Raw genomic sequence first — 24,258 nt, forward strand, 5'->3', positions numbered from 1 at the left:
ATCCTCCCACCTTGGCCTCCCCAGTGCTGGTGCACCACTGCACCCTGCTGATTGATCACTTTCAGTGTTGCAGAGTCTTTCACTGTGTAAAGGCAGGATCATAACTCACTGCAATCTCGACCTCCTGGGCTCAAGCAATCCTTCTGCCTCAGCCTCCTGAGTAGCTAGGACCATGTGCCACCATGCCTGGCTAATTTTATTTTATTTTATTATTATTACTTTTTAAAATATGCTGACTTTAGTTATTTACTTTTTTTTTTTTTTTAAGATGGAGTCTCACTCTGCCGCCAGGCTGGAGTGCAGTGGCGTGATCTCGGCTCACTGCAACCTCTGCCTCCCGGGTTCAAGCGATTCTCCTGCCTCAGCCTCCTGAGTAGCTGGGATCACAGGCGTGCACCACCACGCCCGGCTAATTTTTTTTTGTTTTTTGTTTTTGAGACAGTCTCACTCTGTCGTCGAGGCTGGAGTGCAGTAGCACTGTGTTGGCTCACTGCAACCTCCGTCTCCTGGGTTCAAGCAATTCTCCAGCCTCAGCCTCCCAAGCAGCTGGGACTACAGGCGTCCACCATGACGCCTGGATAGATTTTTCTTTTTTTTTTTTTTCTTGAGACGGAGTCTGGCTCTGTTGCCCAGGCTGGAGTGCAGTGGCGTGATTTCAGCTCACTGCAAGCTCCACCTCCTGGGTTCACGCCATTTTCCTGCCTCAGCCTCCCTGGTAGCTGGGACTACAGGTGCCCGCCACCACGCCCGGCTAATTTTTTTTACATTTTTAGCAGAGATGGGGTTTCACCATGTTGGCCAGGCTGGTCATGAACTCCTGACCTCAGGTGATCCACCCACCTCGGCCTCCCAAAGTGCCGTGATTACAGGTGTGAGCCACCGTGCCTGGCCACGCCTGGCTAATTTTGTGTGTGTGTGTGTGTGTGTGTGTGTGTGTGTATACTTACTTATTTTTTTGAGACAGTGTGTCGCTCTGTCACCCAGGCTAAAGTGCAGTGGCGGGATCTCAGCTCACTGCAACCTCTGCCTCCCAAATTCAAGCAATTCTTCTGCCTCAGCCTCCTGAGTAGCTAGGACTACAGGCATGCACTGACACTCTTGGATAATTTTTTTTTTTGAGGTGGAGTCTTGCTCTGTCCCTCAGGCTGGATTGCAATGACGCGATCTCGGCTCACTGAAGCCTCCGCCTCCCGGGTTTAAATGATTCTCCTGCTTCAGCCTCCCAAGTAGCTGGGATTACAGGTGCACACCACCACACCTGGCTAATTTCTTTTTGCATATGTGTAGTTTTAGTAGAGACGGGATTTCACCATGTTGGCCAGGCTGGTCTCGAACTCCTGACCTCAGATGATCCTCCTGCCTTGGCCTCCCAAAGTCCTGGGATTACAGACATGAGCCACCACGCCCAGCCGAGGCTGAGTCTTTATCTTGGGGACTGGCCTGGGCATTGGAAGGTGTTCAGGAGCAGCCCTGGCCTCTGTCCACTAGATGTCAAGAGGACCCTCTCTTGTGACAACCAGAAATGTCCCTAGTCATTGCGAAATGTCCTTTAGGGGGCAAAATTACCTCCATTGAGAACCACTGGATAAGAACATGGAGTTTGAGGATGCACAAAAGGGAGTGATGTGGCTGGAGAGGGCAGCAGCGGTGACACACACAACATTCAGGCTCCATCAAGTCAGCTCTCCCCAGGGTGCTCTGGGCAGCCTCTTTCTGTCGGAACAGTTGCCACAGTTTGAATGTGTCCGTCGAAGTTCATGTGTTGAAAACAGTCGGCAGGGCGCGGTAGCTCATGCCTGTAATCCCAGCACTTTGGGAGGCCGAGGCAGGTGGATCACGAGGTCAGGAGTTCAAGACCAGCCTGGTCAAAATGGTGAAACCCTGTCTCTACTAAAAATACAAAAAAAAGTAGCCAGACATGGTGGCAGATGCCTGTAATCCCAGCTACTCAGGAGGCTGAGGCAGCGAATTGCTTCAACCTGGGAGGTGGAGGTTGCAGTGAGGCGAGATTGCGCCATTGCACTCCAGCCTGGGCAAAAAGAGCAAAATCTGTCTTAGAAAAACAAACAAACAAACAAACAAAATATATATATATTTATACAAACACATACACACACATATATGGAGAGAGAGAGAGGTGGGGGTCCCACTATGTTGGCCAGGCTGACCTTGAGTGAGCTCCTGGCCTTAAATGATCCTCCCACCTCTGCCTCCCAAAGTGTTGGAATTACAGGCATGAGCCACTGTATTTGGCCTAATTTTTAATTTTTTTTGTGGAGACTAGGTCTCACTCTATTGCCCAGACTGGTTTCAAATTCCCGAGCTGAAGTGATCTGCCCACCTTGGCCTCCCAAAGTTCTGGGATTACAGGCATGAGTCACCGCACTGGCCTCAAGTGAATTTCGTTACATGCATAGATTGCTATTTGGACAATTATAAGAGGATTAAGTTTCATTGGTATCTCTGAAAGGCTGTGAACAGTAGCCTTAGAAATGGTAAGGAATTACCAGGTACTTCCACTTTCCATGTCTTAAATCACAAAATAAAATGACTGGCACTACAGGCAATCTGGTCTGTCCACTTATAACTGTCATTCACCTTAACTGAGGGTATTCTGTAGCATTCATCATCATTTGTCACAATACCTTTATTATTTATTTATTTATTCTGAGACAGAGTTTCACTCTTGTTGCCCAGGCTGGAGTGCAGTGGCTCAATCTTGGCTCACTGCAACCTCCATTTCCCAGGTTCAAGTGATTCTCCTGCCTCAGCCTCCCCAGTAGCAGGGGTTACAGGCGTGAGCCACAGCGCCTGGTCGGCTTGTCACACTAGCTTTATTATGTCTAAGTTTTGGTTAATGCTGTAACCTCCTGGACTCTGCAGCTATTCAGCTGCTGTTGCTTTGAGTATCTTCTAGTTTTGGGAATGCACCAAGCTCATTGACCACAGGGCCTTTGCCCAGGTTGTGTCCTTGGCCTGCACAGGCAGCCTCTCACCCTCCGGCCTCTCCTGCCCCTCTTGCCAGGCATCTGCCACAGGTGCTGCTATTTCCCATTTACTTGTGTCTTCCCTTAGGAGGACAAGGATGGGGTCAGCTTTGTTCATCATCTCAGTTCCCCCACCAACTTTTCCTCCCAGCACGCAGCCTGGCAGTGAATGCTGATTTGGGAGAATGAACGACTGATTCTATCGGTTGAACGTTTATTTTATATTTTATGATTTCATTTACTTATTTATTTTCGATACGGAGTCTCACTTTGTCGCCCAGGCTGGAGTGCAGTGGCGCGATCTTGCCTCACTGCAACCTCTGCCTCCCGGGTTCAAGCAATTCTCTATCTCAGCCTCCCAAGTAGCTGGGATTACAGGCATCTGCCACCATGCTTAGCTAAATTTTGTATTTTTAGTAAAGATGGGGTTTCACCATGTTAGCCAGGCTGGTCTTGAACTCCTGACCTTGTGATCCACCTGCCTCGGCCTCCCAAAGTGCTGGGATTACAGGCGTGAGCCACTGCGCCTGGCCAGTTATTTATTTTTTTGAGACGTAGTCTTGCTCTGTCGCCCAGGCTGGAGTGCAATGGCACGATCTCAGCTCACTGCAACCTCTGCCTCCCGGGTTTAAGCGATTCTCCTGCTTCAGCCTGTAGCTGGGATTACAGGTGTTACAGGTGCCCACCACCATGCCTGGCTAATTTTTGTATTTTTTAGTAGAGACAGGGTTTCACCACGTTGGTCAGGCTGGTCTCAAACTCCTGACCTCGGGTGATCCACCCGCCTCGGACTCCCAAAGTGCTGGGATTACAGGCGTGAGCCACGGCGCCCGGCCTATTTTATTTTGAGACGGAGTCTCTCGTTCTGTCGCCCAGGCTGCAGTGCAGTGGTGCAATCTCGGCTTACTGCAACCTCTGCTTCCCGGGTTCAAGCGATGCTCCTGCCTCAGCCTCCCAAGTAGCTGGGATTACAGGCGCCCGCCACCATGCCTGGCTAATTTTTGTATATGTATATTTTTTGAGACGGAGTCTCCCTGTGTCGCCCAGGCTAGAGTGCAGTGGTGCGATCTCGGCTCACTGCAAGCTCGGCCCCCGGCGTTCACGCCATTCTCCTGGCTCAGTCTCCGGAGTAGCTCGGACTACAGGCGTCCGCCACCACGCCGGGCTGATTTTTTTTGTATTTTTAGTAGAGACGGGGTTTCACCATGTTGGCAAGGATGGTCTCGAACTCCTGGCCTCAAGTGATCCGCCCTCCTCGGCCTCCCAAAGTGCTGGGATTACAAGCGTGAGCCACTGCGCCCAGCATTTTATTTTATTTTCGAGAAGGGGTCTGCTCTGTCGTCTAGGCTGCAGTGCGGTGGCATGATCTCGGCTCACTGCAACCTCTGCCTCCCCGGTTCAAGCGATTCTCCTGCTTCAGCCTCCCGAGTTGCTGGGATTACAGGCGCGCGCCACCACAACCGGCTAATTTTTTTTGTAGAGACGGGATTTCACAATGTTGGCCAGGCTGATCTCGAACTTCTGACCTCAGGTGATCCGCCCGCCTCGGCCTCCCAAGGTGCTGGGATTACAAGTGTGAGCCACCGCCCGCGGCCGGTAGAACATCTGAAGCTTCTAAAGCGAACTCTAAGGTTTCATTTGCACGAGGGTCTCGAACCACGCCAGGCTTCCAGGCGTCAGTGCCCAGTGCTTGGCATCTACTGATAGAAACCAGAAATGAGGGGCTGGAGGCGGAAACAGCTTGAAGAAAGAGGTAGAGGCCAGGGAGTGAGGACGGTGTCTCCTTTTCCTGGAAGTTGGTAATTCAGGCAGAAGGAAGTTGGATGAGCTTGCGGAACACCCGGGGGGCCAGTCGGCCCCGCTCCCGCATCCATCGCGGAGGCGCGGCCCCTTTAAGGCTCCCGGAAACGGTCCCACAGGACCGGAAGTGACCCTCTTTATTTCCCTTCCTCACGTGGTGCAGGCAGGAAGTGACGCGCGTGGCCCGGGAGCTGCGGTCGCAGAGGCCGACGGAGCCGGAGTCGCGGACGCCGCGGGGTCTCCGGGACAGGTGACCGGGGGGAGGGGGCCGGGAGTGCGCCCAGAGAAGGCGGGGCCTGAAGCCCCACGTGGCGGGGAGTGCGAACAGGCGCGGGCGGGGTGGGGAGCCGCCGGCGGGGGCGGGGTCGGAGTTCTCTGCGGGGGGCGGGGACAGGACGCCCACACGGGAAACTGGAGGGGCGCTGGCGGGGCGGGCGGTTGGGGGGGGTGGGCAGGGTCGGGTCGGGGCGTGGCCAGAGCCTGGGCCGGCGGCTGTGGGCGGGACCTAAAAGTTGTGGCTGGACTGTGGGCGGGGCCATAGTGTTGCTTGTTCAGCTGTGTGGCGGGGCTCGGACGCCGGGCGGAAGCGCTGTGGGCGGGGCCAGAAAGTTTTACCTTACTGGAAGCGGGTCCAGATTGTTGGCCGGGACGTTGGGGGCGGACCCAGAGGCTGACGCAGTGGCGGGGGCGGGGCCACAATGTAGTGGGGGAGCCAGGGGGCGGGGCCAGGGTGCTGGCGGGGAATGCTGGGGGTGGAGCGAGAAAGTTTCGTCTGAGCCACGGGCGCGGTCAGAGCGTTGGCCGGGAGGCGGGGAAGCGGGGAGTTGAGCCAGAACCCTGGGGAAGCCATGGGCGGGGCCAGATGCTGACGCAACGAGGTGTGGGAGGGAGTCAGGGGGCGTGTCCAGGAGGTTGGCCAGGCCAATCGGAGGCGGGGCCAGAGGGTTGACTGGGCGGGCCGGGGGCGGGGCTGGAATAATAATAAGAGATGGTAGGGGCGGGTCTAGGCTGTTGCCTGCGAGCCAGGAGGCGGGGAAAGAGCGTGGCTGGGAAAGTCGGTAGCGGGGCCACATTAATGGCCCATGGGTGGGGGCGGGGCCAGAAAGTTTTTTCCCGAGCCGTGGGCGGGGCCAGAGCGGTTTCCAGGATGTCGGGGACGTGGCGCTGGCATTCCCAGCCGGATTGAGGCTGGAGCTTTGCACAGAAAATCTGGGGCGGGCATGGGTAGTTTTGTCCTTGTTGGGGCGGGTGGAGTATTCAGTGGGGCAAAACGCCAGTTCCAGGAAGCCTCGCCAGTGAGTTCTGGGCCTGTGTGCAGAACCCTTTCGGGGGAGGCGGGAGGCTGTCGACCTTCCGTAGGGCGCTGGAGACGGGACTAGGACGTCCCTGAGGAAGGCGCGGGCTTGGAATGTTCTCTGAGAGCTTGGGCAGCCAATAAGAGTGGGGTTCGGACTTTTCTTTGAGCGTGGGATTGGGAATGTTTCTGAACCTTACCTGGTGGAGCTAGAATATTCGCCTGGATATGAGAGGCACCAGGATGAGCACAGGGAGGTGGGTCTGGAACTTTCTTTTGCAGGCTGGTTGGAGGGGTTGTAGTTGGAACTCTCTTGAGATAGGGAACCCGGGCTAACACTCATACCACAGGGTGTGGCGGCTGGACTAGAATCAGCATTTGGAGGAGAGCAGTGTTGGATACTTAAGCAGTGGGTGGGGGCCAGACCAACCCCAAGGTGGGTTTGACTAGATCGTTTACATGGGAACTGGGTGAGTCCACAAAGATCATGAAAGGGCTGAGTCTGAATTTCTATGGAGAAGATGGAGGTGGCAGTTGAAAGGAGGGAGAGTGAGGGCTAGAATTCTCTTGGGGTACAGGGTTTTTTGTGTATGGCTGTGAGGATCCCACAGTATGTTAGAGGGTGAAGTAGGTTGGGGGGCCATTGGCCTTTGTCCTTCTTTTCCCTCTGCCCCCAGGAACCCTCAGTGCTGCGTCTAGATTCTGCAGGGGAGGTTTGCTGGGACCTTGGCTCCGCCCAGCCAGCGAAATGGTGAGGCTGAAAAATGGGGTCTCTAGAATCTGAGTTTTGGGGAAGGGGGCTTGGGAGGATGGGATCCATGGGGGCAGACTCTCAGACCCTGGGGGAAAGTCCCTGGTATGGATGGAGGTTTTTCCTTCCATCCCTCAACTGCCTCCCGGTCTCAGGCAGCCACACTCGATTTGAAATCAAAGGAGGAGAAGGATGCTGAGTTGGACAAGAGGATCGAGGCTCTTCGGCGGAAGAATGAGGCCCTCATCCGGCGCTACCAGGTGCCCTAGCCCCGCCCTAGGAGACCCCATCCCCTCTCTTCCCCGCAGTGAGTTTTTCTCACCTCTCCCTTCCTTAAAACCTTTTCATGGCTCCCCATCACTGTCAGGATAAAGGCCAAAGGCTTTAGCCTGACATCCCTTCTTTCATTCCATTATTCATTCATTCATTCATTTGTTCACAAATATTCCCCAAGATCTTTACCAGCCCCAGTGCTGAGTGGTGCTGGGGATATAGCTGTGACTGAGACAGACCCAGGCCTGCCCCCCCCAGGGTCCACCGTCTAGTCAGGGAGACAGCCCTGTCCTCAGGGATGCCCCAGAGCAGACAAGTCTGGAATCAGGAAATTCAGGGGTCTGTGGGAGTCCAGAGGAGGCTCCTGACCCAGCCTTGGGGATATCAGGGAGGGCTTCCTGGAGGAGTGGACTCTGAGGCTTGAGTGGTGAGTAGACAATAGCCAGTTGAAAAGGAGAGGGGAACATGTTTCAGGCAGAAGGAACAGTTTGTGCAAATGTTGGAAGCAAGAGAGAGCTTGGAGCTTCAAGTTGGAGGGTTGGTTAGGAGAGAATTGACCTGGGCAGGTCAGCAGGGGCCAGGCTGTGCTAGGCCCTGAATGCCACCAGGATGAGTTTGAACTTTGTCCTGAGGGCACTGGGGAGCCAGGGAGAGCCTTGAGCAGGGGTGGGACCGGTCAGAATAGCTGTTTAGGAAGACGCCTCTGGGTGCTGTGCGGTGGTGGGTGCGAGGAGGTGATACTGGAACCCAGAGACCAAGGAGGAAGCTGGGGCTGGAACCCTAGTGGGAGAGGAGGTACCTGGCTCAGGGCAGGGCTGTTGAGAGGGACTCAGTTACTGATGGGCAGTTCAGGGCAGGGGGAGGAAGAGGGAGGATTTAGGACAAGGCTGCTGAGTAGGTGATGTGGCTCTCCCTGAGATGGGATCTGGGAGGTGGCATGGGTTTCATTTATTCATTCTTCATGTATTCATTCATTTTAAAAAAGGCATATTGAATTTCCCTTGTGGGCTAGGCAGCGTTCTAGACTTGGGATACATGTCAGTGACATACATCACTGAAAGCAGACAGACATTCCTGTCCCCAGGCAGATTCTGCCGTAGTGGAGGAAGCAGACAGTGAGCGAGACGCATATGGTGCTGGGTGCAAATGGGATGAGAACAGAGAGGGTGGCAGGGGAGCTGGTTTCCACAGGGCGCTCAGGGAAGGCCTCACGAGAAGGCAGCATTGGAGCAGAGACCTACAGGAGGTGAGGGGTTGGAGGGTCTCTGGGAAAAGTGTTCCTGGCAGAGGGATCCGCTGGCGCAAAGCCCCTGAGGCAGGTTTCAGCCTGGTATGTTCTGGGAATAGCAAGGAAGCCGGAGTGATCGTGGGGAGAGGGTGAGAGATGAGGTCGGGGAGGTACCAAGGCCAGACCCCACGGGTCCCACAGGCTGTGGGGAAGGCTGTTACTCAGAGGGGCACCACAGGAACGTTCTGAGTGGGGCTGCAACGTGCTGAGGTTTGAGGGATATGAGTGGCCTTCTTGTTCAGAGTCCAGGAGAGAGGCCTGGGCTGGGGCCAGACTTAGGAGGAGTTCAGGGGTCTGGGAGTCCGTCTGGCAGACAGGGCACCTGATGCTTCCCTACCCCGGGTGTCTGCTCCTAGGAGATTGAGGAAGACCGTAAGAAAGCTGAACTTGAGGGAGTCGCAGTCACAGCTCCCCGAAAGGGCCGCTCAGTGGAGAAGGAGAACGTGGCAGTGGAGTCGGTGAGCTCGTCACTGGGGTGTGGGACCCTGAGGATGGGGAGGGGCAGAGGGTTGAGGCCTGGGACCCAGGAGCCCCCAGCTGTCCTGCACCAGTGGGTGGCCTCCATCCTGGCCGCATGCCTCCCTGCCCCAGTGACTGTATTTTCCCCATCTCCCCTCTTCCAGGAGAAGAATCTGGGTCCTTCCCGGAGGTCTCCTGGGACCCCTCGGCCCCCAGGGGCCAGCAAGGGGGGCCGGACTCCTCCACAGCAGGGAGGCCGGGCCGGCATGGGCCGAGCATCGCGCAGCTGGGAGGGCAGCCCCGGGGAGCAGCCTCGAGGAGGAGGAGCTGGGGGCCGTGGCCGGAGGGGCCGGGGCCGAGGTTCCCCTCACCCCTCTGGAGCTGGAGACACCTCAATCTCTGACCGTAAATCCAAGGTAGGAGCTAGGCAGCGCCTGGAGCCCTGGCTGAGGTTCTCTGTTGTCTGTTTCTGTTTTTTCCTCCTCTTAGATGCACATTTGTCCTGTGTGTCCATCTTTCAGTATCTCTCTCTGAGCCTTTGCATCTGGCTCTGTTTCTCTCTTCCTCCACCTCCTCCTTCTCCTCCTGCTCCCCCTCTTCTAGTTCCCCCTGTTCCTTCCCTCTCACGCCTAGAGCTCGCGTGTTTTTCCTTGTCTCTTTCTCTCCTACTCCTGCTCCCCGTCTTCTTGTTCCTCCTCGCCTTCCTTCCCTCCCGTCTCCTGCTTAGTGCTGCGTGTCCCTCCTTGTCCCTCTCTCTCTGTCTCCCTTTTTCTCGCTCTCTGGTGCATGCTTGCCCGCTCATCCTCTGTCCCCATCTCTCCTCCCTTTCTGGCACTGTGTGTCTGTCTGGTGGGCTCTGTCTATCTGGTGTGCTTGTGAGCACAGGCTCTGTGTGGCATTCTGTTTCTGTGTGTTTCTCTTGGTCCCCGGCTTTGGTTACGGGGAGCAGTGATTTTACTGTAACTACCTCACTCACCCCTGACGTGCAGGTCAGCAGGGTGGGAGTCTGTCTAGCTGAGTGGCTTACAGCCCACCGTGGACATGGGTTGAATCTGGTTCTGTGAGCTATCTGGCCTTGGGCAGCTCACTTCCCCTGTGAGCTTCTGGTTCTAGCACTTACACGGAAATAAGAAAATTCAAAAATTAGCCGGACGTGGTGGTGGGCACCTGTAATCCCAGCTACTTGGGAGGCTGAGGCAGGAAGATCACTTAAACCTGGGAGGTGGAGGTCACAGTGAGCCGAGATTATGCCACTGCACTCCAGCCTGGGCGACAGAATGAGACTCTGTATCAAAAAAAAAAAAAAAAAAAAGGCTGGGCGCGGTGGCTCACGAGGCCTGTAATCCCAGCACTTTGGGAGGCTGAGGTGGGCGGATCACCTGAAGTCAGGAGTTCGAGACCAGCCTGGCCAACATGCTGAAACCCCATCTCTACTAAAAGTACAAAAATTAGCCGGGTGTGGTGGCACACGCCTGTAATCCCAGCTACTCAGGAGGCTGAGGCAGAATAATTGCTTGAAACTGGGAGGTGGAGGTTGCAGTGAGCCGAGATTGCGCCATTGTACTCCAGCCTGGACAACAAGAGTGAAACTCCGTCTCAAAAAAAAAAAATAATTAGACTTAAATTGGGCATGCCAAGCTGCTGTCACACAAAGACTCCAAAAATTTCACGACCTAAGTGGAGTAGGAGTTTATTTCTCCCTTGTATGCTGAGCCCTGCAGGGAGGTGGGTGGTCCAGGGGGTGAGGCCCTGCTCCATGATGTCACTCAGGGACCCAGGTTCCTGTGTTTTTTTTTTTTTTTTTCTTGAGACAGAGTCTCACTTTGTTGCCCAGGCTAGAGTGCAGTGGCATGATCTTGGCTCACTGCAACCTCCGCCTCCTGGGTTCAAGCGATTCTTGTGCTTCAGCCTCCCAAGTAGCTGGGATTACAGGTGTGCACCACCACACCCGGCTAGTTTTTGTGTTTTCAGTAGAGATGGGGTTTCGCCATGTTGGCCAGGCTGGCCTTGAACTCCTGACCTCAGGTGATCCTACCACCTCGGCCTCCCAAAATGCTGCGATTACATGTGTGAGCTGCTGCGCCCGGCCTGGTTCCTGTTTTTGTTGCTTGGCCCCTAGGTCCTGGTCATTGTCTGTGGTAAAACCTGGGTTGCCGACATGGTTGCGGTTCAGTTCACAGGAAGGGGAAAGATGAGTCTGCTTTATCACTTTTGGTTATGTCCTGTTGGTGAGAACTTAGACACCTGGTCATACCTAACCTCAAAGGAGACTGGGAAATGAAAACGTTGTCTACAGCTGGCTGGCTATTTGCCCATCTAAAATTTTGTCACTAGCTTGGTTACTAGTAACAAGTAGTTACTAGCTACTTGGAATGCTGGGTGCTGTGGTATGGGCTTGTGGTCCTAGCTACTTGGGAAGCTAAGGTGGGAGGATCGCTTGAGCCCAGGAGTTTGAGACCAGGCTGGGCAACAGAGTGAGACCCCATCTCTATAAAAATTTTAAAAATTAACTGGACGTGGTGGTGTGCCCCTGTGGTCCCAGCTACTTACTTGGGAGGCTGAGCCAGGAGGATCACTTGGGAGGCTGAGCCTGGGAGGTCAAGGATGCAGTGAGCTGTGAACACACCACTACATTCCAGCCTGGGCAACAGAGTAAGACCCTGTCTCAAAAAAAAAAAAAAAATCAATAAATTTTTGCTACCATGGAAGGAAGAAGGGGAGAACGGATTGTGGTTGGTGGGGGTAGGTCACCTAACCATCTGCCAAGTAATTACTGTTATTACCACCACTATGATTGCGGCAACCTTGGTGTGCCAGGGCCCCCAGCACCCTGACACTGAACTCGCAGGTTCAGTGGTTTGCTAGAAAGATTCATGGCTTAGATTTATCACAGTGAAAGAGATCACAAAGCAAAATCAGCAGGGGGCGGGGTACCTGGGCTGAGGTCTGGAGGAAACCCGGCATGAACTTCCAAGAGTCCTTTCCCTGTGGAGTCCCAGGGAATGCGCTGAATTCCTCCAGCACTGAATTGTGACAACATGTGGCTTACCAGGGATGCCCACGAGAGATTCAGCACTCCAGGTTTTTAATTGGGGGCTGGTTTATTTTTATTTATTGTATTTATTTAGTTTTTAAAATTTCTTTTTGTTTTTGAGATGGAGTTTCACTCTTGTTGCCCAGGCTGGAGTGCAGTGGTATGATTTCGGCTCACTGCAACCTCCACCTTTTGGTTTCAAGCAATTCTCCTGTCTCAGCCTCCCAAGTAGCTGGGATTACAGGTGCCCACCACCATGCCCGGCTAACTTTTGTATTTTTAGTAGAGACGGGGTTTCACCATGTTGGCCAGGCTGGTCTCGAACTCCTGACCTCGTGATCCACCTGCCTTGGCCTTCCAAAGTGCTGGGAATACAGGCGTGAGCCACTGTGCCTGACCCGTTATTTTTATTTTTATTTTATTTTATTTTTTGAGACAGAGTCCTACTCTGTTGCCCAGGCTGGAGTGCAGTGGCACAATCTCGGCTCACTGCAACCTCCACCTCCTGGGTTCAAGTGATTCTCTTGCCTCAGCCTCCTGAGCAGCTGGGATTACAGGCGCCCACCACCATGCTTGGCTAATTTTTTTCCTATTTTTAGTGAGGCGGGGTTTTGCCATGTTAGCCAGCCTGGTCTCAAACTCCTGACCTCAGGCGATCCACCCACTTCGGCCTCCCAAAGTGCTGGGATTACAGGCGTGAGCCACCGCGCCCGGCCACTTTTAAAATTTTTTGTAGAGACAGGGTCTTGCTATGTTGCCTAGTCTGGCCTTGAACTCCTGGGCTCAAGCAATCCTCCTGCCTTGGCCTCCCAAAGTGCTTGGATTAGAGGTGTGAGCCACCATGTCAGCCTGGAGGCTAGTTTTGAACGCAGGCCCCTTCTGTCTGGTATGTACTGAAATTCCAGACCCCCCAGTAGGAAGGCGAATGCAGCGTACAGCGTGTTGTTCGCATAGTCTAGGCCTGGCCAGCCAGCCTCATCAGTTCACTGCTGACCTGGAGCACGCTGAGAGCAAATGGTCAGATGCCAGCAGGCCAGTCCGAGGAGAGGAGCCTCAGGCCTGCTGGGCAGCCCGTCTCCTGCACCGGCAGCTTAATAGTTCTCCCTGAAGCTGGGTGTCCCTATCTTTATCCCCCCAGGAGTGGGAGGAGCGGCGCAGGCAGAACATTGAGAAGATGAATGAGGAGATGGAGAAGATCGCCGAGTATGAGCGCAACCAGCGGGTCAGTGGTGCGGATGTCCCCGAGGCAGGGCCGAGCTGCCTGGGCTGCAGGGAGCCCGCGCCAACCCCCTGCTCTGCTGCCTGCAGGAAGGGGTTCTTGAACCCAACCCAGTGCGGAACTTCCTGGACGACCCCCGGCGACGCAGCGGGCCCCTGGAGGAGTCTGAGCGGGACCGCCGGGAGGACAGCCGCCGGCACGGCCGCAACTGGGGGGGCCCCGACTTCGAGCGGGTGCGCTGTGGCCTTGAGCACGAGCGGCAGGTGGGTGTTGGCAATGAGGACACCCCGGGGCTCTCAGGGCTTTGATGGGGACTGCGCAGCAGGAACCAGACAGATCAGGGCCATGGGGCCTCTCCTTTTTTGTGCCACAGGACTTTTTTTTTTGAGACGGATTCTCGCTCTGTCACCCATTCTGGAGTGCAGTGGCACCATCTCGGCTCACTGCAGCCTTTGCCTCCTGGGCTCAAGCAATTCTTCTGCCTCAGCCTCCCGAGTAGCTGGGATTACAGGCAAGTGCCACCACACCTGGCTAATTTTTTCGTATTTTGTAGAGACGGGGTTTCACCATGTTGGCCAGGCTAGTCTTGAACTCCTGACCTCAAGTGATCCACCTGCCTCGGCCTCCCAAAATGCTGGGATTACAGGCATGAGCCACTGTGCTTGGCCAGGATTTTAATTATTAAGGATTTATGGTATGTTTTGTTTCCTGCCAAGGTAAATCTCCCCTCATTGTTAATGACACCAGCATTTATGAGGCACCTACCACATGGCAGGTGCTGTGTGAGGGGTGGGGACCTGGCCTAGAAGAGGAGGCAGGGGCAGTGTCCTTGCACTTGGTGGTCTACCCCTAAATTGTCCGTCTGTTGGTTCTTCTGTCAGTACCACCTGGCTCTAGTTGTTACAGCTTTGTGGTATGTTTGAGGGTTTTCTTGTTACTAACAGTATTGTTTACTGGGCACTTACTATGTGCCAGGTACTGTTTTAGGTGCTGAGGATAAGAGATTTTTTTTTTTTTTTGAGATGGAGTCTTGCTCCATCGCCCAGGCTGGAGTGCAGTGGCGTGATCTTGGCTCACTGCAAGCTCCGACTCCCGGGTTCACACCATTCTCCTGCCTCAGCCTCCCCAGTAGCTGGGACTAAGGTGCCCACCACCATGCCCAGCTAATTTTTTGTATTTTTAGTAGAGATGGGGTTTCACCATGTTAGCCAGGATGGTCTCGATCTCCTGACCTCGTGATCTGCCCGCCTCAGCCTCCCAAAGTGCTGGGATTACAGGCGTGAGCCACCGCGCCCGGGTTGTTTTTTTTTTTTTTTTTTTTTTTTTTTTTTTTGAGACGGAGTCTTGCCCTGTTGCCTAGGCCGGAGTGCAGTGGCGCGATCTCGGCTCACTGCAAGCTCTGCCTCCTGGGTTCATGCCAGTCTCCTGCCTCAGCCTCCCGAATAGCTGGGACTACAGGCACCCGCTACCACGCCCAGCTAATTTTTTGTATTTTTAGTAGAGACAGGGTTTCACCATATTAGCCAGGATGGTCTCCATCTCCTGACCTCATGATCCGCCTACCTTGGCCTCCCAAAGTGCTGGGATTACAGGCGTGAGCCACCGCGCCCGGCGGGAGAAGAGTTTGGAGGCAGAGCCCCTGCCTTGATGAGGTTTCTTCTGGTGGGAGCTGAGTAAATGAAAATATAGTGAGATGTGAGGTCCTACCAAGTGTTGTGGAGAAAAATCCAGCAGCTGAGGGGACAGAAGGATGCTACTTAGGAGATCTGAGAGGGCCTCTGTGAGGAGGTGCCACCTGAGCCTAGTTGATTGTGATCTCTGCCTTGTCATCGCTTCCCTGTGTGATCCTGAGCAAGTGGATGTGCCTCGGGGCTTAGGGGCGGGGTGGGGTGCGGGACAGCACCGTGACTCCCTGTGGGCTGGGGGGCAGGGCCGCCGAGCTGGCCTGGGCAGTGCTGGAGACATGACGTTGTCCATGACGGGCCGGGAGCGGTCGGAGTACCTGCGCTGGAAGCAGGAGAGGGAGAAGATCGACCAGGAGCGGCTGCAGAGGCACCGCAAGCCCACTGGCCAGTGGCGGCGCGAGTGGGATGCCGAGAAGACCGATGGGATGTGAGTCTCCTCCCCGCTCCTCTCCCCGTGTGGCACGTTGACCTTGGCCCTGACTTCTAAGTCCTATGCCTCTCTCTGGTTTTTCCTGCTGTGTATGAGTGAGTGACTGCCAAGTATCCTGAGATGCCGTGGACCAGCTGCTGGAGCTCAGCGGCACGTGAGAGCATTTCTGGTTTTCTTTTTTTTTTTGAGATGGAGTCTTGCTCTGTCGCCCAGGCTGGAGTGCAGTGGCGTGATCTCGGCTCACCGCAAGCTCTGCCTCCCAGGTTCACACCACTCTCCTGCCTCAGCCTCCCGAATAGCTGGGACTACAGGCGTCTGCCACCACGTCCAACTAATTTTTTGTATTTTTAGTAGAGACAGGGTTTCACCGTGTTAGCCAGGATGGCCTCAATATCCTGACCTTGTGATCTGCCTGCCTTGGCCTCCCAAAGTGCTGAGATTACAGGCGTGAGCCACCGCGTGGCCGAGCATTTCTGGTTTTCTTTTTGTTTTTGGAGACAGAGTCTAGCTCTGTCGCCCAGGCTGGATGGAGTGCAGTGGGAGGATCTCAGCTCACTGCAACCTCCGCCTCCCGTGTTCAAGCAATTCTCCTGCCTCAGCCTCCTGAGCAGCTGGGGTGAGAGGATTTCTTCTGTGTTCATGGGTATGCTGGGCTCAGCTGATCCAGGCTGGACGCTAAGCTGTGGGTCCCGCTGGGCTTGGCTTCTTGCAGCAGGGTGAATTCACTCTGCGCCAGGGTGTTCATTCTGCTGTCCAGGCTGAGGGCAGCAGCTGCCTGGGGAGCACTTGCCCTGACATGGGCAGATGCACAAGCAGGCACACTTCCCAGTTGTGTTCGCCAGCACACCCCGCCTCACTGGGGCGGGGAAATAAGCTCTGCCCACTCCAGTGGATAGGAACACCGGTGGCGGCAGGGACATCAGTTCCAACGCAGGGAGGGCGTGAAGGCTGTTTAACAGCGATTAGACCTTTGCATCCTCCCGCCAGCCTCTGACCTGTCCCCAGCAACTCAGATCCCTGAATGTCTCCATGCCTCACCATCACCTTTTTTTTTTTTACTTTTTTTTTGAGACGGAGTCTCGCACTGTTGCCCGGGCTGGAGTGCAGTGATGTGATCTCGGCTCACTGCAACCTCTGCCTCCTGGGTTCAAGCGATTTTCCTGCCTCAGCCTCCTGAGTAGCTGGGATTACAGGCACGTGCCACCACATCCAGCTAATTTTTTGTAATTTTAGTAGAGGTGGGGTTTCACCATGTTGGCCTGGCTGGTCTTGAACTCCTGACCTCATGATTCGCCCACCTCAGCCTCCCAAAGTGCTGAGATTACAGGTGTGAGCCACCGCGCCCGGCACCACCACCTTCTTATCCCAGTGGCACTGTTAACCTCAAGTTTGACTTTGTCCCCCGATTCAGTCAGACTTAAAGCAAAGCCCTCATTGCATCATCGTCATGGGGACCAACTTCCATAACCAAGAAGGAGAAGGTTCTGGAAGAGCCGATAAATAGCAGTATTTAAAGATCAGCAACTGTAGGTTTTACCTCATCCCCCATTCTTTCCTGTGTTGAAAGTTTTCATTCACCTATAACTTGTTTTTTGCCTTTGGCTAAGGAGGATTTTGTCTGTTTGCCCAGTGGTCGGGAAGCATTTTGTTGTGGATTGTGAACCAAGCCTGTGCGAGTGTGAGAAATAATTTGCACAGATACTATAGCTGATCTTCCTAAGGAGGAGGCAGCTGGGCTTTTGGGGAGATGTTCTCAGCATTCACAATGAGAAAGTATTTGTTTTTCTTGTGTGTCCTAAAAGCAGTTTGCAACAAGTCTGATGAATAATGTTTGTGTGGGCCGGGTGCAGTGGCTCATGTCTGTAATCCCAGCACTTTGGGAGGCTGAGGCAGGTGGATCACGAGGTCAGGAGATCAAAACCATCCTGGCTAACACGGTGAAACCCCGTCTCTACTAAAAATACAAAAAATTAGCCGGGTGTGGTGGTGGGCGCCCTGTAGTCCCAGCTACTCGGGAGGCTGAGGCAGGAGAATGGTGTGAACCTGGGAGGTGGAGCTTGCAGTGAGCCGAGATCGCGCCACTGCATTCCAGCCTGGGCGACAGAGAGAGACTCCGTTTCAAAAAAAAAAAAATAAATAATAATAATAATGTGTGTCTGGGCCAGGCGCGGTGGCTCATGCTTGTAATCCCCACAATCCCAGCACTTTAGGAGGCCAAGGCTGGAGGACTGCTTGAACCCAGGAGGTTTGCAGTGAGCTGTTATGATGCCACTGCACTCCAGCCTGGACCACAGAGCAAGACCCTATCTCTAAGAAAAAAAAATGCATGGTGTCTTGCTTTCATCAGCATATATTTGAGTCCTCATGTCATGGAAGGTTCTAGGTGATACAGCAGCAAACAAAACATTTCTGCCTTTTTGGAACTAAGAGTGTAGTGGGCAAGGTGGGTAATTAAGAGGTCTAATGTTAGGCCCAGAAGGATAATGATGCAGAGTAAGCAGCCAGGGTGGAGGTTAGAATTTTAGACTTAGATAATCTGTGTAATAATATTATCTTTTTTTTTGTTTTTTTGAGACTGAGTCTTGCTGTGTTGCCCAGGCTAGAGTGCAGTGGTGTGATTTCAGCTCACTTCAACATCGCCTCCTGGGTTCAAATAATTCTCCTGATTCAGCCTCCCGAGTAGCTGAGATTACAGGTGCCTGCCACCAAGCCCGGCTAATTTTTTTATTTTTAGTAGAGATGGGGTTTCACCCTGGTCTCGAACTCCTGGCCTCAGGTGATCCGCCCACCTGGACTCCCAAAGTGTTGGGATTACAGGCGTGAGCCACCGTGCCCGGCCCTAATATTATCTTAGCTGGGGGTTCGGGAAGGCCTCTGAGCAGAGCCGTGAAAGGAGGTGAGGGAGTGAGCCAGTGAAAAACGTGGGAAGAACGTTCCAGGAGCAGGCGCTAAGGCCCTGAGGCAGGAGCTAGGTGTGGTGGAAGAGCCTGCTTAGCGGGAGAGGTGAGGGAGACTGGTGGGAAAGGTCAGATAGGGAGTTGTGGGTCATGTACTTGGGCAAGGGTCTGTGGTGACCCCCCAAATTTTTGTTTTGGCGCCCACATTCTGAATCTTTTTGTATTTGTCACTATGCTGTCAAATTTGCCTCTTGCCCATCACCTGGTCCTATCCTTTGTTTTTTTTTTTTGAGATAGGGTCTCCCTCTGTCACCCAGGCTCGAGTACAGTGGCTTGATTACTGCTCACTGCAGCCTTGACCTCCCAGGCTCAAGTGATCCTCCCTCCTCAGCCTCCCGAGTGGCTGAGATTACAGGCATGCGCCACCACGCCCAGCTAATTTTTGTATTTTTTGTAGAGGTGGGTCTTCGCCATGTTCACCACGCTGGTCTTGAACTCCTGGGCTCAAGCGATCTGTCTGCCTCAGCCTCCCAGAGTGCGGGGATTACAGGCTTGAGCCACCATGCCCGGCCCTGTCCTACTTCTAGTGTCTCCTGTCTGGTTGACCGTCTGTCTCTGATCCGATTTCTGACCCTGACCTCTCCCATCTTCTTGATCCTTTTGTTACCCTGTTCCCCCAGCTGCCCGCTCACCCGTTATCTTTCCCCCAGGTTCAAGGATGGCCCAGTCCCTGCCCATGAACCATCCCACCGCTATGGTGAGTGGGTGCCCTTGGATGAGCCGAGGCTCGGTCTGGGAGTCAGGGGTGGTGTGTGCCACACCTTCCCTTCCCGATGACACCTGCGTTCTGTTGCAGATGACCAGGCCTGGGCCCGGCCCCCGAAGCCCCCTACTTTTGGGGAGTTCCTGTCCCAGCACAAAGCTGAGGCCAGCAGCCGCAGAAGGAGAAAGAGCAGTCGGCCCCAGGCCAAGGCAGCGCCCAGGGCCTACAGGTGGGGCACCCCTTCTGCGGGCTTGCACACCCCCAGGGCTCTCCGCAGGGCGTTCTCGTCTTTGGCTTGCTGTGAAGGTGTGGGTACATCTGTCTGTCCCTGTCTTTGTCTTGGCCCTGTCTATCTCGCAGGTCCGTGGTTTGAGGGGCTTGGGATCTGGCTCTTGGTTTTACCCTCATCTGTCCCCTTTCTGCCGTCACCCATCCCCTCTCCTGCTACCTGCCCCACTTTCGTTCTGTCCTTGACACCTGGGGACACACATCCGCCATTCCCTCAGCCCTCCACCATGCCAGATGCTCTGGGCAGCTCCTCCCTAGGGAGGGTGGAGGCAGGAAGCCCCTTCCTCCTGTCTGCTCTCCACCCAGGCATCACCCCTCCCTCTGTTCCCTCTAGTGACCATGATGACCGCTGGGAGACAAAAGAAGGGGCAGCATCCCCAGCCCCTGAGACTCCACAGCCTACTTCCCCCGAGACTTCCCCCAAGGAGACACCCATGCAGGTGAGGCTGGGCTGTGGTTCAGGGCACGGGCCTGGGGTGGGGGCTCAGGACCTGTGCCTTGCCCTGACTTGCCTGTGTCCCCAAAGCCACCCGAGATCCCAGCTCCTGCCCACCGGCCTCCTGAAGACGAGGGGGAAGAGAATGAGGGGGAAGAGGATGAAGAATGGGAGGACATAAGTGAGGATGAGGAGGAGGAGGAGATCGAGGCGGAAGAAGGTGATGAGGAGGAACCAGCCCAAGACCACCAAGTCCCAGAGGCTGCCCCCACCGGGATCCCCTGCAGTGAGCAGGCCCACGGAGTCCCCTTCAGTCCGGAGGAGCCCCTGCCGGAGCCCCAGGCCCCTGGCACGCCTTCCAGCCCTTTCTCACCACCCAGCGGCCACCAGCCTGTGTCCGATTGGGGTGAAGAGGTGGAGCTGAATTCTCCCCGGACCACCCACCTGGCTGGCGCCCTCTCTCCGGGTGAGGCCTGGCCTTTTGAGAGTGTATGAAGCTGGCTGCCTGTGTGTGTGTGCTCGCGCGCTAGAGGGGTGTGGCTGGTGGGGGACCCTTGGGGCTGGGCCCTGGGACCCAGTGTGCCCCACAGCCCTGTTGGCTGGGGGGGTGGCGCAGCCCATGCTCTTCTGTACTGTCATGCCCATCTCTGGAATGTCCACTCCCAGAGCCTGCCCCAGCCCTTTGAGCCCCCTCCCCAATAAAGAATTCACATCCTCCAATGACATTCCCCCAGGTGTGTCCTTGAACCCCCTTCAACTCCCCCTGGGCCTTCTCTCTTGGGGTGGGGAGATGTCAGGCGGGAAAGGGGGCTTGACTGGGGCTCCCCTTCCCTAGGAGGTGGCCAGTCAGCCCCTGCCTTCCCGGAGAGTGGGCCCAGCCTCCGAGGAACCCAGAAAGCTGAAGAGGAAGGGTCTGAGGCAACTCCAGGTGGGGGAGTGCATGGGGCATGGGATGGAGGCCGCTTCTTCCTCTTTCTCTGGGGCTGAGGGCTTGGGGGGAGTGGGGTGAGTGTGTGTAGGTAGCAGTTGGACCATAGAGGTGAGGTGAAAAGGGGGAGCTCGGATAGGGATGGGGGGCTGGAGCCGGGTGGCAGGGGTGGGGCAAAGGGGCAACTTTATGGGCCAAGCCAATAGGAATTTGGTATGGAGGTTGAGGAGGTGGGGTTAAGGAAAGGATTAGAATTTTGGAGTCGAGCTCAGGGGTTTTGGAAAGCACTGGTTTAAGAGTAATGGGGTGTGGATCGGATGCCTTGGCTCATGCCTGTAATCCCAGCTAATTGGGAGGCGGGAGGATCGCTTGAACCTGGGAGGCGGAGGCTGCAGTGAGCCGAGATCGCTCCACTGTACTCCCACCTGGGCGACAGAGCAAGACTCCGTCTCAAAAAAGGTGGTTGGCGTTGGTGTACTAGGGCAGGAGCTATAGGCAGACTTCGAAATTTGAACTGGCTCGAAAAGGCCAAAGAGATGGGCAAGGGCAGAAAACTGGATTTAACTGTGGCTGGGATTAGCGTTCTGAGGTGCAACCTAGTGGGGCAAATTAGAATAGACATGCGGACCCGATCAGCATTTTGGGACCGACGAAGTGCGAGCAAGAGGCCAAGCCCCTCTCCACCTACACTCCATAAGAGTAAGATTTCGAATCTCAGATGGCCTCCCCTTCCCCCAGAGTGGGATTAGGATTTGGGGGGGCAGAGCCAAGGAAGGACTGGTTAGAATAGCAGGCGTTGGCGAAGGAAAGGGGAGGGCGGGTCCTCTAGGACTGGCTTGGTGGAGGTTGATGAAGGCCGTGAGATAGGGCGGGGGTGGGAGAGGACAGTTTGCAGCCTTGGGTGGCGCGGGGGCCCAGACGCTCTGTCTTGGGCCACTTGTTGGTCGGGAGCCAGATCTCGCCACACCCGCGTTTCCTCGATTGTAAACGGTTATGTTGGGAGTGTTTGCTGCTGCGTGGGTCCGCTGAGAGGATTAGTCTGGGCCCCGTAAACCGCTTAGCGCCAAGCCTGCTGTGGCAAGGGCTCGAACTGGATGAGAGGCGTGGCTAGACGGGGGAGGGGTCCTGGGCCGGGGGGGAGGTGGGAAGACTGCTCCCCTCCGCTGACTCAGCCCCTTCTCTCCTCAGAGGCAGGCCCCGAAGGCCAGGAGACGGCGGAGATCACCGACTTCCAGAGGGTGCGTTTCTGCAAGGTGGTGGCGGCCCCTCCGCCGCCGGGGGCCGCTCGCTGACCGCGCCCGCCGGATCGCGGCCTCCGCGCTCTGCACTAACCTCCCACCGCCTCGCTCCTCTGTCCTCTGCTTCTGCCACACTCCAGCCAGGAGAGGGTTAAATCTAAGGGGGGAGGAGCCAGGGTCTGCGAGCCGGACGGGGCCAGGGCAGTAGTCGGGTGCAGGCCCCACCAACGGGGGACGTCATGGCACTGGGACGGCTGGGACGCTTCCGCGTTAGTCTCCCATGGAGGCCCTGGGCGGCTCGAGCTAGTCTTCAGGCCGAATCTCCCGCCTCCAGGATTGCATCCGAGGCCTGGCAGCCGGTGACTCTTCCGAAGGGCTTGAATTACTCGGGCGCCAGCCCTGTCGTATTAAACGCAGTGCTTCCGCTCACCCTTGAACTGTGTTTCTGGAGGGGGCAGGCTGGGTCGCTGTGCTTGGCGGGCTTTTCTGTGGCGGAAGAGGCGGAAGGAAGGGGTCTTCCTCCACCCTTCTGATCCGTCTTCCCTCCCCCCTCCCGCAGGCCTCCCCGAATTCCTGAAGACGCTGCTGGGAGGGGACTGAAGCTTCCCCGCCTTGATGGGGAGGGGGCGTGAGGAGGGGTTTATCTGGATTTCCAGGCTGTGTTCTTTCTACCCCAGAGCCTAGTCTGGAAGGGGCTCTAGGGAGAGGGAAAAGCTGACCGTTGGGGAGGAGCTGGGAGAAGGGGCGCGATTGCGGTGAGGGGCGGAGCTGGAACCTCGGGGCCTGAGGTGCTGAGGATACCTGAAAGCGGGCTGAGAGTGTGCTGGAGGAGGCGGGTCCCGCGGGGGCGGAGCTAGGCTGCCTGGGCGGGGCCGGAATCCTGACAGGCGGAGTTAGAGCGGGGGGCGGGGTCAGCGCGCGCGGGTGGGGCTCTGGCCATGGGCATGGGGCGGGGCCGTCAGCGGGGGCGTGGTCGGGGTGTCGCGCGGGAACCCGCGGGGGAAGAGAGCGGGGATTCCGGAACTAGAGTGTGGGAGCCAGAGGCCGTAGCGGGCGGGGCTCGAGCACTGGAGTAGAGCAGTCCGACAGGTAGAGAAGTGAGACTGGCTGCGGCACAGGGCGGGTTAGGGCTTCAGGCAGGGCTTGAGCGGGACGAGGGGGCGGGCTCCGAGGCGGGCTAGATCCCTGGGCTGGATGAAGTCCGAGTCTGGGAAGAGAACCGTGTTGTGGCAGGAGGAGGCGGTGATTGGGGTGGTGGGGCTAAGCGCGGGGCCGGGGCTGGAGCGAGGGGGGCGGGGTAGCACCTCCGCCTGTCGGTGGTGGGGCGGAGGCTGGAGGGGGTGGGCCTAGGATGCGGAGGCGGCAGCTCGCGTGGGGGCGTGACCATGCCTGCCGGGGGCGGGGCCGGAGGCGGGCGGTTTAGAGAGCGGGGCGGTCCTGCGGGGTGGGGGCGGGGCCTGTGCGGGCTGCAGCGCGGAGCCGAGTGGGCTGCGGGGATGCGGGGGACCAGCTGTGTGGGCGGCGGCGCCGAGAGCCCCGGCGGCGCGGGGTTGAGCGAAGGCCCGCGGGGGCGCTGGCTGCGCTTGGCTCCGGTGTGCGCCTACTTCCTCTGCGTCTCGCTGGCTGCCGTGCTGCTCGCCGTGTACTACGGTCTCATCTGGGTACCCACGCGGTCTCCCGCGGCACCCGCCGGCCCACAGCCCAGCGCGCCGTCCCCTCCGTGTGCTGCCCGCCCGGGCGTGCCGCCTGTCCCGGCGCCCGCCGCTGCCTCCGTCTCCTGCCTCCTGGGAGTCCCCGGCGGGCCGCGACCCCAGCTCCAGCTGCCGCTGAGCCGCCGCCGCCGCTACAGCGACCCTGACCGCCGTCCGAGCCGCCAGACACCCAGAGAGACGCCAGAGGCCGCGGAGGGGCGAGGACCCGGGTAACTCTCTCTTCCACCCCAACCCGGATCGCCAGCCCTCGAGAGCTCTGTGCTCCACGCCGAGGATGCGCCGTCTCTGGATTGGTCCGGCCTTCTTCCTAATGACATCGCTCAGCGTCTCTGGAGCCGTCATCCCGCGGAATGGGGGCCCAGGGGGTGTCAGCTCGGGGCCTTGCCTCTTGCAGCTACTCTGTGGTCAGGCCGGGTCCTCCACCATCAGGAAGATCCCATCCTGAGCTCTGTCTCCTGCCCCTCCTGCTGTGGGATGCTGAGCACAGAGCCCACAGCCCATCTGCCTCTTCACCTCCCTGAATCCGTGTCCATCTGCAATAAACCACAGCCTCGGCTGCCTCGTGCTGTGTCTGTCCTGTTGTATGCAGAGATGCCTCCCCTCCCAAGTTTGTGTGGGAAAGACCTTCCTGGGGTGTGGCCTTTGTCTGTTTTGTCCCGGGTGGGCTGTTCCCCTTCCTTAAGGAGCTCTTCTTTTCTTGGAGTAGGGAGAAGAAGCTTAGCAGCAGCAGGGCCTTTGAAGGTCAGACAGTGGGAAGGGCTTCCCAGTTTTTTGTG

The 24,258-nt window shown here is 56.5% G+C and overlaps 2 protein-coding genes across 8 annotated transcripts; both read left to right on the top strand.

Annotated features, from left to right (window-relative positions):
• Nucleotides 1–2,719: 2,719 nt before the first annotated feature.
• CCDC9 (coiled-coil domain containing 9) lies at nt 2,720–22,681 on the top strand. 7 transcript variants are annotated; one of them, XM_034944282.3, is made up of 15 exons: nt 2,720–5,037; nt 6,759–6,832; nt 6,988–7,092; nt 8,750–8,851; nt 9,017–9,268; nt 13,025–13,108; nt 13,195–13,368; nt 15,036–15,217; nt 18,828–18,874; nt 18,974–19,109; nt 19,503–19,608; nt 19,695–20,070; nt 20,440–20,532; nt 21,721–21,770; nt 22,330–22,681. In XM_034944282.3, exons 2-15 carry the CDS (start codon nt 6,830–6,832, stop codon nt 22,345–22,347), a joined length of 1,728 nt encoding a protein of 575 aa, XP_034800173.1. In that variant the 5' UTR covers nt 2,720–5,037; nt 6,759–6,829; the 3' UTR covers nt 22,348–22,681. The 7 variants fall into 7 exon arrangements, with proteins under 7 accessions (XP_034800173.1, XP_054959455.1, XP_034800175.1 ...); XM_055103480.2 differs by lacking the exon at nt 22,330–22,681 and having other exon boundaries at nt 19,695–19,824; nt 21,721–22,265; XM_034944281.3 differs by lacking the exon at nt 22,330–22,681 and having other exon boundaries at nt 4,969–5,037; nt 21,721–22,262.
• A 340-nt stretch (nt 22,682–23,021) lies between these two features.
• INAFM1 (InaF motif containing 1) lies at nt 23,022–24,047 on the top strand. The gene has a single exon (XM_034944286.3). The coding sequence runs from the start codon at nt 23,156–23,158 to the stop codon at nt 23,693–23,695; it is 540 nt and encodes a 179-aa protein (XP_034800177.2). The 5' UTR covers nt 23,022–23,155; the 3' UTR covers nt 23,696–24,047.
• Nucleotides 24,048–24,258: the final 211 nt, after the last annotated feature.

Source organism: Pan paniscus, chromosome 20 (assembly GCF_029289425.2).
Source record: "Pan paniscus chromosome 20, NHGRI_mPanPan1-v2.0_pri, whole genome shotgun sequence".
Lineage (NCBI taxonomy): Eukaryota > Metazoa > Chordata > Mammalia > Primates > Hominidae > Pan > Pan paniscus.

What these genes read in the sequence shown, in the direction of transcription:
- CCDC9 (XM_034944281.3), top strand. An exon ending in TCTCTGACCGTAAATCCAAG is followed by an intron (nt 9,269 to 13,024) that starts GTAGGAGCTAGG and finishes TTATCCCCCCAG; the next exon opens with GAGTGGGAGGAGCGGCGCAG. An exon ending in GCCGAGAAGACCGATGGGAT is followed by an intron (nt 15,218 to 18,827) that starts GTGAGTCTCCTC and finishes TCTTTCCCCCAG; the next exon opens with GTTCAAGGATGGCCCAGTCC.
- INAFM1 (XM_034944286.3), top strand. Translation starts at nt 23,156, where the DNA reads ATGCCTGCCGGGGGCGGGGCCGGAGGCGGGCGGTTTAGAGAGCGGGGC.